This window comes from Ranitomeya variabilis, chromosome 5 (assembly GCF_051348905.1).
Source record: "Ranitomeya variabilis isolate aRanVar5 chromosome 5, aRanVar5.hap1, whole genome shotgun sequence".
Taxonomy (NCBI): Eukaryota; Metazoa; Chordata; class Amphibia; order Anura; family Dendrobatidae; genus Ranitomeya; species Ranitomeya variabilis.
The window spans coordinates 314,347,329-314,360,298 of record NC_135236.1 but is presented as its reverse complement, the minus strand read 5'-3'; the positions used below and the strand labels follow the sequence as shown (position 1 = coordinate 314,360,298).

General features: G+C 44.9%; 2 protein-coding genes across 5 annotated transcripts in view; one reads left to right on the top strand and one right to left on the bottom strand.

Annotated features, from left to right (window-relative positions):
• The window catches only part of PRPF18 (pre-mRNA processing factor 18), a 65,108-nt gene extending 56,404 nt beyond the window's left edge, over positions 1-8,704 (bottom strand). The window contains exon 1 of one of the 2 annotated variants that reach the window (XM_077264620.1): positions 8,682-8,704. In XM_077264620.1, the coding sequence (XP_077120735.1) occupies positions 8,682-8,684 (3 nt within the window). In that variant the 5' untranslated portion in view covers positions 8,685-8,704. The remainder of the gene's footprint in view (positions 1-8,681) is intronic. The other variant, XM_077264619.1, reaches the window with a different exon arrangement.
• BEND7 (BEN domain containing 7) overlaps positions 7,589-12,970 on the top strand; it is a 148,262-nt gene continuing 142,880 nt past the window's right edge. Inside the window, exon 1 of one of the 3 annotated variants that reach the window (XM_077264613.1) lies at positions 7,589-8,062. In XM_077264613.1, coding sequence (XP_077120728.1) covers positions 7,762-8,062 — 301 coding nt within the window. In that variant the 5' untranslated portion in view covers positions 7,589-7,761. The remainder of the gene's footprint in view (positions 8,063-12,970) is intronic. The other 2 variants (XM_077264614.1, XM_077264615.1) reach the window with 2 other exon arrangements.

Sequence of the window (12,970 nt, the reverse complement as noted above, 5' to 3'; positions counted from 1 at the left end):
GCGCCTGCGTGAGCGCAAAGTGGTGCACCATATGGCAGCATCCTCTGAACAGAGTCCTGAGCCTATGCAATGTGATAGGATTCTGACTAGAGCGGAACAGAGGGGATACAGACGTCAGAATGGGCTGTGTTTTTACTGTGGTGATTCAGCTCATACTATCTCTGATTGCCCTAAGTGTATTAAGAGGGTAGCTAGATCTGTTACCATTAGTACTGTACAGCCTAAGTTTCTCTTTGTCTGTGACCCTGATTTGCTCATTGTCATCTTTCTCTGTCATGGCATTTGTGGATTCAGGCGCTGCCCTGAACTTAATAAACTTAGAATTCGCCAGGCGCTGTGGTTTTTCTTTGCAGCCTTTGCAGAGCCCTATTCCATTGAGGGGTATTGATGCTACACCGTTGGCCAAGAATAAACCTCAGTATTGGACTCAGTTGACTATGTGCATGGCTCCAGCACATCAGGAAGATTGTCGTTTTCTGGTGTTGCATAATTTACATGATGTTGTTGTACTGGGTTTTCCATGGTTACAAGTACACAATCCAGTGTTGGATTGGAAATCGATGTATGTGACTAGTTGGGGTTGTCAAGGGGTACATAGTGACGTTCCTTTAATGTCAATTTCCTCTTCCCCCTCTTCTGATGTTCCTGAATTTTTGTCAGATTTCCAGGATGTATTCGATGAGCCCAAGTCCAGTTCCCTTCCTCCACATAGGGACTGTGATTGTGCTATTGACTTGATTCCAGGCTCTAAGTTCCCTAAGGGCCGACTTTTCAACCTGTCTGTGCCAGAACATACCGCTATGCGGAGCTATGTTAAGGAGTCCTTGGAGAAGGGGCATATTCGGCCGTCTTCGTCACCATTGGGAGCGGGATTCTTTTTTGTTGCCAAGAAGGATGGCTCCTTGAGACCCTGTATTGATTATCGCCTCCTTAATAGGATCACGGTCAAATTCCAATACCCTTTACCTTTGCTCTCTGATTTGTTTGCTCGGATTAAGGGGGCTAGTTGGTTTACCAAGATTGACCTTCGAGGGGCATATAATCTTGTTCGTATTAAACAGGGTGACGAATGGAAAACTGCATTTAATACGCCCGAAGGCCATTTTGAATACCTGGTGATGCCTTTCGGGTTTTCTAATGCTCCTTCTGTATTTCAGTCCTTCATGCATGACATTTTCCGCAATTATCTTGATAAATTCTTGATTGTGTATTTGGATGATATTTTCATTTTTTCCAATGATTGGGAGTCTCATGTGAAGCAGGTCAGGATGGTATTCCAGATCCTTCGTGATAATGCTCTATTTGTGAAGGGGTCTAAGTGCCTATTTGGAGTTCAGAAGGTCTCTTTTTTGGGGTTTATTTTTTCTCCTTCGTCTATAGAAATGGATCCTGTTAAGGTCCAAGCCATTCATGACTGGATTCAACCCACATCTGTGAAGAGCCTTCAGAAATTTTTAGGCTTTGCTAATTTTTATCGCCGTTTCATTGCCAACTTCTCTAGTGTGGTTAAGCCCCTGACCGATTTGACGAAGAAAGGCGCTGATGTGACAAATTGGTCCTCTGAGGCTGTTGAGGCCTTTCAGGAGCTTAAGCGCCGATTTACTTCTGCCCCTGTCTTGCGTCAGCCGGATGTGTCTCTTCCTTTTCAGGTTGAGGTTGACGCTTCTGAGATTGGGGCAGGGGCCGTTTTGTCACAGAGGAATTCTGATGGTTCCTTGATGAAACCATGTGCCTTCTTTTCCCGAAAGTTTTCGCCTGCGGAACGCAATTATGATGTCGGCAATCGGGAGTTGTTGGCTATGAAGTGGGCATTTGAGGAGTGGCGACATTGGCTTGAGGGAGCCAAGCACCGCGTTGTGGTCTTGACCGATCATAAGAATTTGATTTACCTTGAGTCGGCCAAGCGGCTGAACCCTAGACAGGCTCGATGGTCCCTGTTTTTCTTCCGTTTTGATTTTGTGGTTTCATATCTTCCGGGATCTAAGAATGTTAAAGTGGATGCCCTCTCTAGGAGTTTTTTGCCTGATTCTCCTGGAGTTCTTGAGCCGGTTGGCATTCTTAGGGAAGGGGTGATTCTTTCTGCCATCTCCCCTGATTTACGGCGGGTGCTTCAGGAATTTCAGGCTGATAAACCTGACCGCTGTCCTGTGGGGAAGCTGTTTGTTCCTGATAGATGGACAAGTAAGGTAATTTCTGAGGTCCATTGTTCGGTGTTGGCCGGTCATCCTGGGATTTTTGGTACCAGAGATTTGGTGGCTAGGTCCTTTTGGTGGCCTTCCTTGACACGTGCGTTCTTTTGTGCAGTCCTGTGGGACTTGTGCCCGGGCTAAGCCTTGCTGTTCCCGCGCTAGTGGGTTGCTTTTGCCTTTGCCTGTCCCTGAGAGGCCCTGGACGCATATTTCCATGGATTTTATTTCGGATCTTCCTGTGTCCCAGAGGATGTCTGTTATCTGGGTGGTTTGTGACCGGTTCTCTAAAATGGTCCATTTGGTACCTTTGCCTAAATTGCCTTCCTCTTCTGATTTTGTTCCATTGTTTTTTCAGCATGTGGTTCGTTTGCATGGCATTCCGGAAAATATTGTGTCTGACAGAGGTTCCCAGTTTGCTTCTATGTTTTGGTGGGCCTTTTGTGCTAGGATGGGCATTAATTTGTCTTTTTCTTCGGCGTTCCATCCTCAGACAAATGGCCAAACTGAGCAAATTAATCAAACCTTGGAAACCTATTTGAGATGCTTTGTGTCTGCTGATCAGGATGATTGGGTGGCTTTCGTGCCGTTGGCCGAGTTTGCCCTTAATAATCGGGCCAGTTCGGCTACTTTGGTTTCGCCTTTCTTTTGTAATTTTGGTTTCCATCCTCGTTTTTCTTCAGGGCAGGTTGAGCCTTTTGATTGTCCTGGTGTAGATTCTGTGATGGACAGGTTACAGCAGATTTGGACTCATGTGGTAGACAATTTGATGTTGTCTCAGGAAAAGGCTCAGCGTTTTGCTAACCGCCGTCGGTGTGTTGGTCCTCGGCTTCGTGTGGGGGATTTAGTCTGGTTATCTTCTCGTCATGTTCCTATGAAGGTTTCTTCCCCTAAGTTCAAGCCTCGGTTTATTGGTCCTTATAAGATTTCTGAGATTATCAATCCAGTGTCTTTTCGTTTGGCCCTTCCAGCCTCTTTTGCCATCCACAATGTTTTCCATAGATCTTTGTTGCGGAGATATGTGGTACCCGTTGTTCCCTCTGTTGATCCTCCTGCCCCGGTGTTGGTTGAGGGGGAGTTGGAATATATGGTTGAGAAAATTTTGGATTCTCGTTTTTCGAGGCGGAGGCTTCAGTATCTTGTCAAGTGGAAGGGTTATGGCCAGGAGGATAATTCTTGGGTGGTTGCCTCCGATGTCCATGCTGCCGATTTGGTTCGTGCTTTTCACTTGGCTCGTCCTGATCGGCCTGGGGGCTCTGGTGAGGGTTCGGTGACCCCTCCTCAAGGGGGGGGGGGTACTGTTGTGAATTCCTCTCTTGGGCTCCCTCTGGTGGTTGTAAGTAGCACTTTTGTGAATTCTGCTCTTGGGCTCCCTCCTGTGGTTTTGAGTGGTATAGCTGCTTCTTGGATTTAGCATCAGCAGCTGCTTCCACTGATCGTCTTTCTGTCTTTCTGGCTCGGCTATTTTAGTCTGGCCTTATCCCTCAATCAATGCCAGTTGCCAATTGTTCCTGCTTGGAGTCACTGCTCTTTTGGATTTCCCTGACACTCTGTCCAGTTCAGCAAAGATAAGTCCTTGCTTGTGCTTTTGCAGTCCACTTGTTGTGGACTTTATTGTTCAGCACATTCTATGTTTTGCTCATTTGTCCAGCTTATCAGTATGGATCTATTCAGCTAAGCTGGAAGCTCTGGGCTGCAGATTTTGCCCTCCACACCTTTAGTCAGGTGTGGAGATTTTTGCATATCTCTGCGGTGGACTTTTTCTAGTTTTTATTACTGACCGCACAGTGTTCTTTCCTGTACTATCTATCAAGCTAGAAGTGGCCTCCTTTGCTAAATCTTGTTTCATACTACGTATGTAATTTCCTTCTCCTCTCACAGTCATTATTTGTGGGGGGCTGTCCTATCCTTTGGGGATTTTCTCTGAGGCAAGATAGCTTTCCTATTTCTACCTTTAGGGGTAGCTAGTTCTCCGGCTGTGACGAGGTGTCCAGGGAGTGACAGGAACATCCCACGGCTACTGCTAGTGTTGTGTTAAGATCAGAAACTGCGGTCTGTATAGTTACCACCTGCTCAGAGCTAGTCGCATGTCGCTCCTAAATTACCAGTCCATAACAGAGCATGCTCAGTTAAAAAACAGAATCCGTCGCCGGGTTCCGTCATTTCATGGATCCAGTGCGATAGGCTTCCATTCTAGCAAACGACGGATGGCGACCGATCTGTCTCTGTCCGTTTTTTCGACGTACACAAAAAACGTTACTTTGCCCGTTGTCTCCGGCACCCAAACAATTTTTGACGAATCCAGCGAACGACGGATGAAACGTGAGGCCATCCGTCGCAAATACAAGTCTATGAGAAAAAAAACGGATCCAGCGTCATCAGTTGCCTGATCCGTTTTGTTTTTTTCAAAATTCGACGGATTGCTACTGACGGCAAAAACCTGATGTGTGAAAGGGGCCTAACTCTTCCTCCAGCCAGAATATATATAGGGGAGCCACCCACAAACTGGATCAGAGCTCCCCCTTCTGGCCTGGAGGCAGAACCTGTTGCATGTATGTGTTACCTGTTAAAGGCATCTGTTGTGCATAATTTGGAACAGCGCATTTTGAGCTTAGTTTTAGAAAAAAATACTGTTATTATTGAGAGGTATTCCCAATAAAATTTTATGTACACACTGGCAACAGTTGTCATGCTCAAAGTCCGTCAGTTCCTAAAATGCATCAAATTCCCTAACGTAAATGTGAACAAAGCAGTGTGTCCAGCAATCTGCAGCACACAGGACAGGTCCATGACTTGTCCAATATTATGAAAATGTGACATGACACCCACCAATACCGTGTCCTGATAAAAACAGGTTGTGTCATTACCAACAATGGGAGTCAACACGTCACTCGGTGCTGAACCTGCCACAAGTTCGTCACACATTATAAACCCGCCACTTCACAGCCACCTCCGCCATAAGAGATGGCTCCAAGTTCACTGGTACTCAGTCGGTAGACAGGTACCGTCATAAACGCATAGCTCCCAACTGTCCCTCATTGTGCGGGACTGTCCCGGTTTTGAGCCTTTGCCCCGCACTCCCGCACGGGACGCTCTGCTTCCCGCAGACAGCAGGAGAAGCAGCCGACAAGCCCCCTTGTGTTAAGCCATGCCCCTTACCCTTCCGTATGCAGTGCAGTACGTATCAGCCGGTCATCCCTGTAAGCCGCAGAGCCTTACACCACATATTGGCTGCCTGCTCTGTGCGCACAGGATCTGTGATGAGGTCACAGGAGGGGAGGAGTCAGGGGTCACATGATCGGGACCTCCGTGGATTGCAGGACTCGGCTGTGCTGGTTGCCAACTTGCCACATGGTGCTGCTGGATGAGGTAAGTAAGCTGCCTTGTGTGGGGTCAGGAGGTGTACAGTGTGGATGTAGCAGAGCCATGTCTGTGTATGAGGTGTATGGAGCGGAGCCGTGTGTGTATGAGGTGAATGGAGCGGAGCCGTGTATGTACGAGGTGTATGGAGCGGAGCCGTGTGTGTATGAGGTGTATGGAGCGGAGCCGTGTGTGTACGAGGTGTACAGAGCGGAGCCGTGTGTGTATGAGGTTTATGGAGCGGAACCATGTGTGTATGAGGTGTATGGAGCGGAGCCGTGTGTACGAGGTGTATGGAGTGGAGCCGTGTGTGCATGAGATGTATGGAGCGGAGCTAAATGTGTACGAGGTGTATGGAGAGGAGCTGAATGTGTACAAGGTGTATGGAGCGGAGCTGAATGTGTACGAGGTATACGGAGCGGAGCCATGTGTATATGAGGTGTATAGAGCGGAGCCGTGTGTACGGAGCGGAGCAGTGTGTGCAAAGTGTACGGAGCGCAGCCGCGTGTGTAGGAGTAGCTATGTGTGGCCATTATACGGTATGAAGTATCATGTGCGGCCAATATACAGTATGGAGCATCATGTGCGGTCATTATACAGTATGGAGCATCATGTGCAACCAATATACAGTATGGAGCACCATGTGCGGTCATTATACAAAATGGAGCATCATGTGCGGCCAATATACAGTATGGAGCATCATGTGCGGTCATTATACAGTATGGAGCATCATGTGCAGCCAATATGCAGTATGGAGCATCATGTGCGGTCATTATACAGTATGGAGCATCATGTGGGGCTATTATACAGTATGGAGCATCATGTATGGCCATTATACAGTATGGAGCATCATGTGCCGTCATTATACAGTATGGAGCATCAGGTGTGGTCACTATACAGTATTGAGCATCATGTGGGGCCATTATACAGTATGGAGCATCATGTGTGGCCATTATACAGTATAGTGCACTGTGTGGCCATTATACAGTATGGAGCATCATGTGTGGTCATTATACAGTATGGAGCATCATGTGTGGTCATTATACAGTATGGAGCATCATGTGTGGCCATTATACAGTATGGAGCATTGTGGGGGCCATTATACAGTATGGAGCATCATGTGTGGCCATTATACAGTATAGAGCACTGTGTGGCCATTATACAGTGTGGAGCATCATGTGTGGTCATTATACAGTATGGAGCATCATGTGGGGCCATTATACAGTATGGAGCATCATGTGTGGCCATTATACAGTATGGAGCATCATGTGTGGTCATCATACAGTATGGAGCATCATGTGTGGCCATTATACAGTATGGAGCATCATGTGTGGCCATTATACAGTATGGAGCATCATGTGTGGCCATTATACAGTGTGGAGCATCATGTGTGGCCATTATACAGTATGGAGCATTATGTGTGGCCATTATACAGTATGGAGCATCATGTGTGGCCATTATACAGTATGGAGCATTGTGGGGGCCATTATACAGTATGGAGCACTGTGTGGCCATTATACAGTATTGAGCATCATGTGTGGCCATTATACAGTATGGAGCACTGTGTGGCCATATTTTTTGTTTATAATTATTCTTTATGAAACAGTGTGATCAGCAGTGCTAAATGGGTGTGGTTGGGACGTGGATATGGGTGTGACTAGTTATGAATGGGTGTGGTCAGAGGCATGGCCTAAAATTTGCGGTTGCGTGCAGCTGACTTTGTCCCTCTTTCCCATCTTCAAAAGTTGGGAGGTATGATAAACGTGCGCCTTTCATTAGTCAGTGTAGCCAGGCCCATAGACATGTGCCCTGTGAGCAGGATTATTGCACCAACGCAGCCGCCAAGTCACAGCCACAGCTCTGGTGACAAAGCCGAAGAATGACCGCTAGCTGCGCATGCGCCTCTTATTCCTCATTCCCGCCTCTTTCTGAGGTGTCGCTTCTACCTAGCACTGAGCTGATGACGTCACGCACTACGTCTCTTCATTCCACCCTGCTGTAATACTCCTTGTGACCGGCAGGTGTCAGGCTCCCTCCTCCGTCGCTCAGTCATTCTCTCCCCTGTTTATCATTGACCCTAAAAGAAAAAAAGGAGAAAGCAAAACAGAAGAGAGCGCGGGCCTGTCTGCTCCAGTCCTCCGGGGCTCCTCGTGTGATCCGCAGGGCTGCTCAGGAGGATGCTCGGCGTCTGCTGGGAAGTCCCACGGCTCGGCGTATGATTTCTCCACAGTCTCGCCTGCATTCCTATTGGAAGCCTGGACAAACTTTCCCTTCTCCCACCAGTTGGAAGTCCCGCTGGCAGAGCTGTGCCCTGTGCTGCTGGCACACACACCCGCGCTCATTTCCTCCTTCTTCCTCCCTCCCTCCCTTCCTTGTCACCGTCCTAATCTGTCTGATCTCTCCCTGTGCCTCGTCCTTCTCACTGTCACTGCCTTCTTCACACTACTGGCGGAGAATGGAGTTTTCTGAGAGGAGAAGGAGCAGGAAATCCCAGAGCTACAAGCTGGTGAATGAGGGTGAGTGAGCAGGCTGGCCACGGCATGGTGACACCTGTCAGAGGAGACACAGCTGGCTGCTGTTGGTATGGGGCAAGAGGTTCTGCAGCAGCTCGGGTCTGTGCGGGCCGCTGCTGGATGCCAGGCTGGGCCTCTGCGAGGAAAGCAGCCAGTGCCAGTTATGGTGTCCGCAGGGAGACACAATGACAGACAAGCTGCTGAATGGACAGGTCTGCGGAGGACAAAAGCCCAGGGGACCCCACAGGAGACAGCAGCACGACCCCCATCCTCCACACGTCTGCTGCCCTCACTGTGTGTCTGCACCCTCTCAGCAAGTGGGACCACTGCTGTCTGGGCATGGGGGCAGCTGATGTATTGTCACAATCAAAAACTAGACATATATTCACACACATATATTCATGCGCATATATACACATATATAGTCACACATAAATAGTCACATATATTCACACACACACACACATATATATACACATCCAGATATGTACACATATATGCAAACGCATATAAATTTATACGCGCACACACGTATATATTTACTCATTCATATATATATATATATATATATATATATATATATATATATGTATACACATACACCCACATAGATATCTCCTACCATTTGTTGCTCCCAGACTGGGGAGTGCAGGGGGAGATCTGCCCACAGGGTTCATGGCAGGTGAAGATGTCTCCCCTACGATGGCCGTATACAGACTCTCACTTTTCCAGGCTCCTGATTGGCAGTAATCCTTAGACTTGCAGAGGTGTATCCTCCACTCTGATGTTATGTGACTAGTCAGATCTGCTACGCTGGTGTCCACCAGTCATTTTATAATTTAGAGGAATGGCTTTTACACAGTGTACCACTTTATGAAGATGATTATACTGTGAGACCTCACCAAGATAGGAGTAAACAGCTGTGACCTCCTGTATACAGACTACATTTGGCCATACTCTTAGATTTCTGCCAGAAATTTGAGTTATATGGGAACAAATTGTCTGCCCCCTCATATATCCTCTATGGGGAAACAAGTTGGATATGAAGCTGTTTAATCCGTGGGCGACGAACACACTGAATGGTGTCAAAGCGCAGAAGTTTTGGTCGCTTCCCCAAGGTTTCTGAGGGTAGAAGCTAGTTAAGGTTGGAGTGACAGCCCCTGTGTTTAACGGGTATTCCCATCGTGCACATTTATGTGATCTCCACAGGATGGGGCCCTGTTTTCGTGATAGATGCAGGTCCTCGTTATAGCTTATATGAGATGGGAAAACCACTTTAAGGCTATTGCCCAGAGCAAATACATGACAAGAATGTAATTCAAATTCACACAGCGCTCATATGGGGCTCCCTGTGCTCTGTGTGGATGTGTATTCTGATCCTTATTCCTATGCATTATATTATACTTGGCAGACCACATGGATTTACCAATATATGTAAACAATAACTGTTTTCTTTTTTCATAAACAATAATACACAAAAATAAACGTTGTAATCTATCTAATTAAAGAAATCCACTTACGGTATTTATCCTCCTGGATTGTTCATCCATTCTTAGAAATCTCAATTCATGGTTTCAGTGAATTAAGATTTTCACATTACTGAGATAGGAGATGGCAGTTGGTGCGCATAAAGTTCCATGGAGAACTAAGAGTTCCTTCAGGAAAACATGCAGCAGAGTGTATCTGCCTCTAGCTCCTCTCCATAGACATTATGAGCAGTAACTGTACTCTCTTGTCTCAGTAATAGGAAAATCTGTATTCAGTGTAGACAGATTATATCCATTTTCATGTATTGATTTATGAAAAAAAATGTAAATGGTGGCAGTCGCATTGTCTGGTAGAAAAGAGCATTATAGTATGTTGCTTTTCTCCTAGGTTCACACTTATGTATAGATATTATGTATTTAAAGGGAACCTGACAGCGGATACATTCTGCCTGGTCCAGGGCAGTATGTATCAGACGCTGGCTGCATGATTTCAGTTATGTAAGGTACCGTATGTTTGATTCTGAAACAATGTGGCGTTTCACAGAAAACCATACATTAAAAGCCACTAGGAGATTAGTAGGTCAAGCGGATCATGGGGGTCTGCTGTTGTCAGTTATTGGCAGTGGGCGGGGAGATGTCACCTAGGACCACCCTGTTTTTTACTAGTTTCCCATGTAGCTCGCTAACCAGTGGCTTCTGAAGTATGTTTTTCCTTGACATGCAGCTGTCAGGATCCATTTAAATGTCAACCTTTTGTTTCCATCCATATATAACCACAGCAGGCAGAACCAGCACCTCTCTACTGTGGAAGTGCAGCAAAGAAGATATAGCCCTGCCACTAGGAAGTGAGACACAGCAAAATCTCTTCCTGCCGTCGTTACTGACATTGCCTCATCAAATCATTTTTTTTCTCTTTTTTTAATCACGCATGCGATTTCTACGTACTGCTACAGATCCAGCCGGGCTGAGGATAGCTGGAGATTATCATTTGCAGGGATTAGGATATACATGTCATACATCAGAGATGGTTGGGGCCATAATAAATCAATCTGTTCACATTGTGGCAGTTCCACATGATATATGGGTAACAGGTCCCTTTCTAATGCAAGCAATGACAAAATAGAGCATTATTTAGTCACACTGGTGAATTATTAACCCTTTGTCTCTAAGGAAGTCATAGGTTTGGTAAACCATTGTTAGAAATAATTAATGTCAAACCTTTGTTTTAGCTGCTACCTCTGGAGTGGGATTCTGGCTTTGTGACTTCAGAAAATTATTCTGCAACTGAAACTCTGATTCATGGTGATAGGAAGTAGAAGTTTCCACATGTAATGTTATCATATAGAAGAATGATGCTCATTGCAGGATTATGGGCGGACATACAAGATCAGTGGTCATCTAGGACAATTTATGTATGTGATATTTTTAAGAAATAAAACCAGTATGGGTGTCATTGTAGATCTGAAAGGGAATCTTTTCTGAAAGAAATAAAAAAATAAAGTTTTGTTCATTTTTTTATTAAATAATAGTGTTCTCTGTAATATATATATATATATATATATATATATATATATATATATATATATATATATATATATATATATATATATATATATATATATATATATATATATATATTCATTCATGGCTGAAAATGTTGGCACCCTTGAAATTGTTCCAGAAAATGAAGTCTTTCTCCCAGAAAATTATTGCAGTTAAATGTTTTGTTATACACATATTTATTTCCTGTGAGCGTATTGGAACAACACAAAAAATACAGAAACAAAGGCAAACTGGGCATAATTTCTCACAAAAATCCAGAAATGGGCAGGACAAAATTGTTGCCACCCTCAACTTAATATTAGGTTGCACACCCTTTGGAGTAAATAACTGCAATCAATCACTTCCTATAACCATCAACAGCAATCAAAATGCAAATTAATGAATCATACAATGTGGTTTTCTGGTTATTATTTTTAGATTCTGTCTCTCACTGTTGAAGTGCACCTATGATAAAAATTCCAGACCTCTCCATTATATATATATATATATATATATATATATATATATATATATATATATATATATATATATATATATATATATATATATATATATATATATATATAGTGGCCTGTGCTATATACTATGTGGCTGCTATATACATACAGTGGGGCAAAAAAGTATTTAGTCAGTCAGCAATAGTGCAAGTTCCACCAGTTAAAAAGATGAGAGGCGTCTGTAATTTACATCATAGGTAGACCTCAACTATGGAAGACAAACTGAGAAAAAAAAATCCAGAAAATCACATTGTCTGTTTTTTTATCATTTTATTTGCATATTATGGTGGAAAATAAGTATTTGGTCAGAAACAAACAATCAAGATTTCTGGCTCTCACAGACCTGTAACTTCTTCTTTAAGAGTCTCCTCTTTCCTCCACTCATTACCTGTAGTAATGTCACCTGTTTAAACTTGTTATCAGTATAAAAAGACACCTGTGCACACCCTCAAACAGTGTGACTCCAAACTCCACTATGGTGAAGACCAAAGAGCTGTCAAAGGACACCAGAAACAAAATTGTAGCCCTGCACCAGGCTGGGAAGACTGAATCTGCAATAGCCAACCAGCTTGGAGTGAAGAAATCAACAGTGGGAGCAATAATTAGAAAATGGAAGACATTCAAGACCACTGATAATCTCCCTCGATCTGGGGCTCTACGCAAAATCCCCCCCTGTGGGGTCAGAATGATCACAAGAACGGTGAGCAAAAATCCCAGAACCACGCGGGGGGACCTAGTGAATGAACTGCAGAGAGCTGGGACCAATGTAACAAGGCCTACCATAAGTAATACACTACGCCAACATGGACTCAGATCCTGCAGTGCCAGACGTGTCCCACTGCTTAAGCCAGTACATGTCCGGGCCCGTCTGAAGTTTGCTAGAGAGCATTTGGATGAACCAGAAGAGTTTTGTGAGAATGTCCTATGGTCTGATGAAACCAAACTGGAACTGTTTGGTAGAAACACAACTTGTCGTGTTTGGAGGAAAAAGAATACTGAGTTGCATCCATCAAACACCATGCCTACTGTAAAGCATGGTGGTGGAAACATCATGCTTTGGGGCTGTTTCTCTGCAAAGGGGCCAGGACGACTGATCCGGGTACATGAAAGAATGAATGGGGCCATGTATCGTGAGATTTTGAGTGCAAACCTCCTTCCATCAGCAAGGGCATTGAAGATGAAACGTGGCTGGGTCTTTCAACATGACAATGATCCAAAGCACACCGCCAGGGCAACGAAGGAGTGGCTTCGTAAGAAGCATTTCAAGGTCCTGGAGTGGCCTAGCCAGTCTCCAGATCTCAACCCTATAGAAAACCTTTGGAGGGAGTTGAAAGTCCGTGTTGCCAAGCGAAAAGCCAAAAACA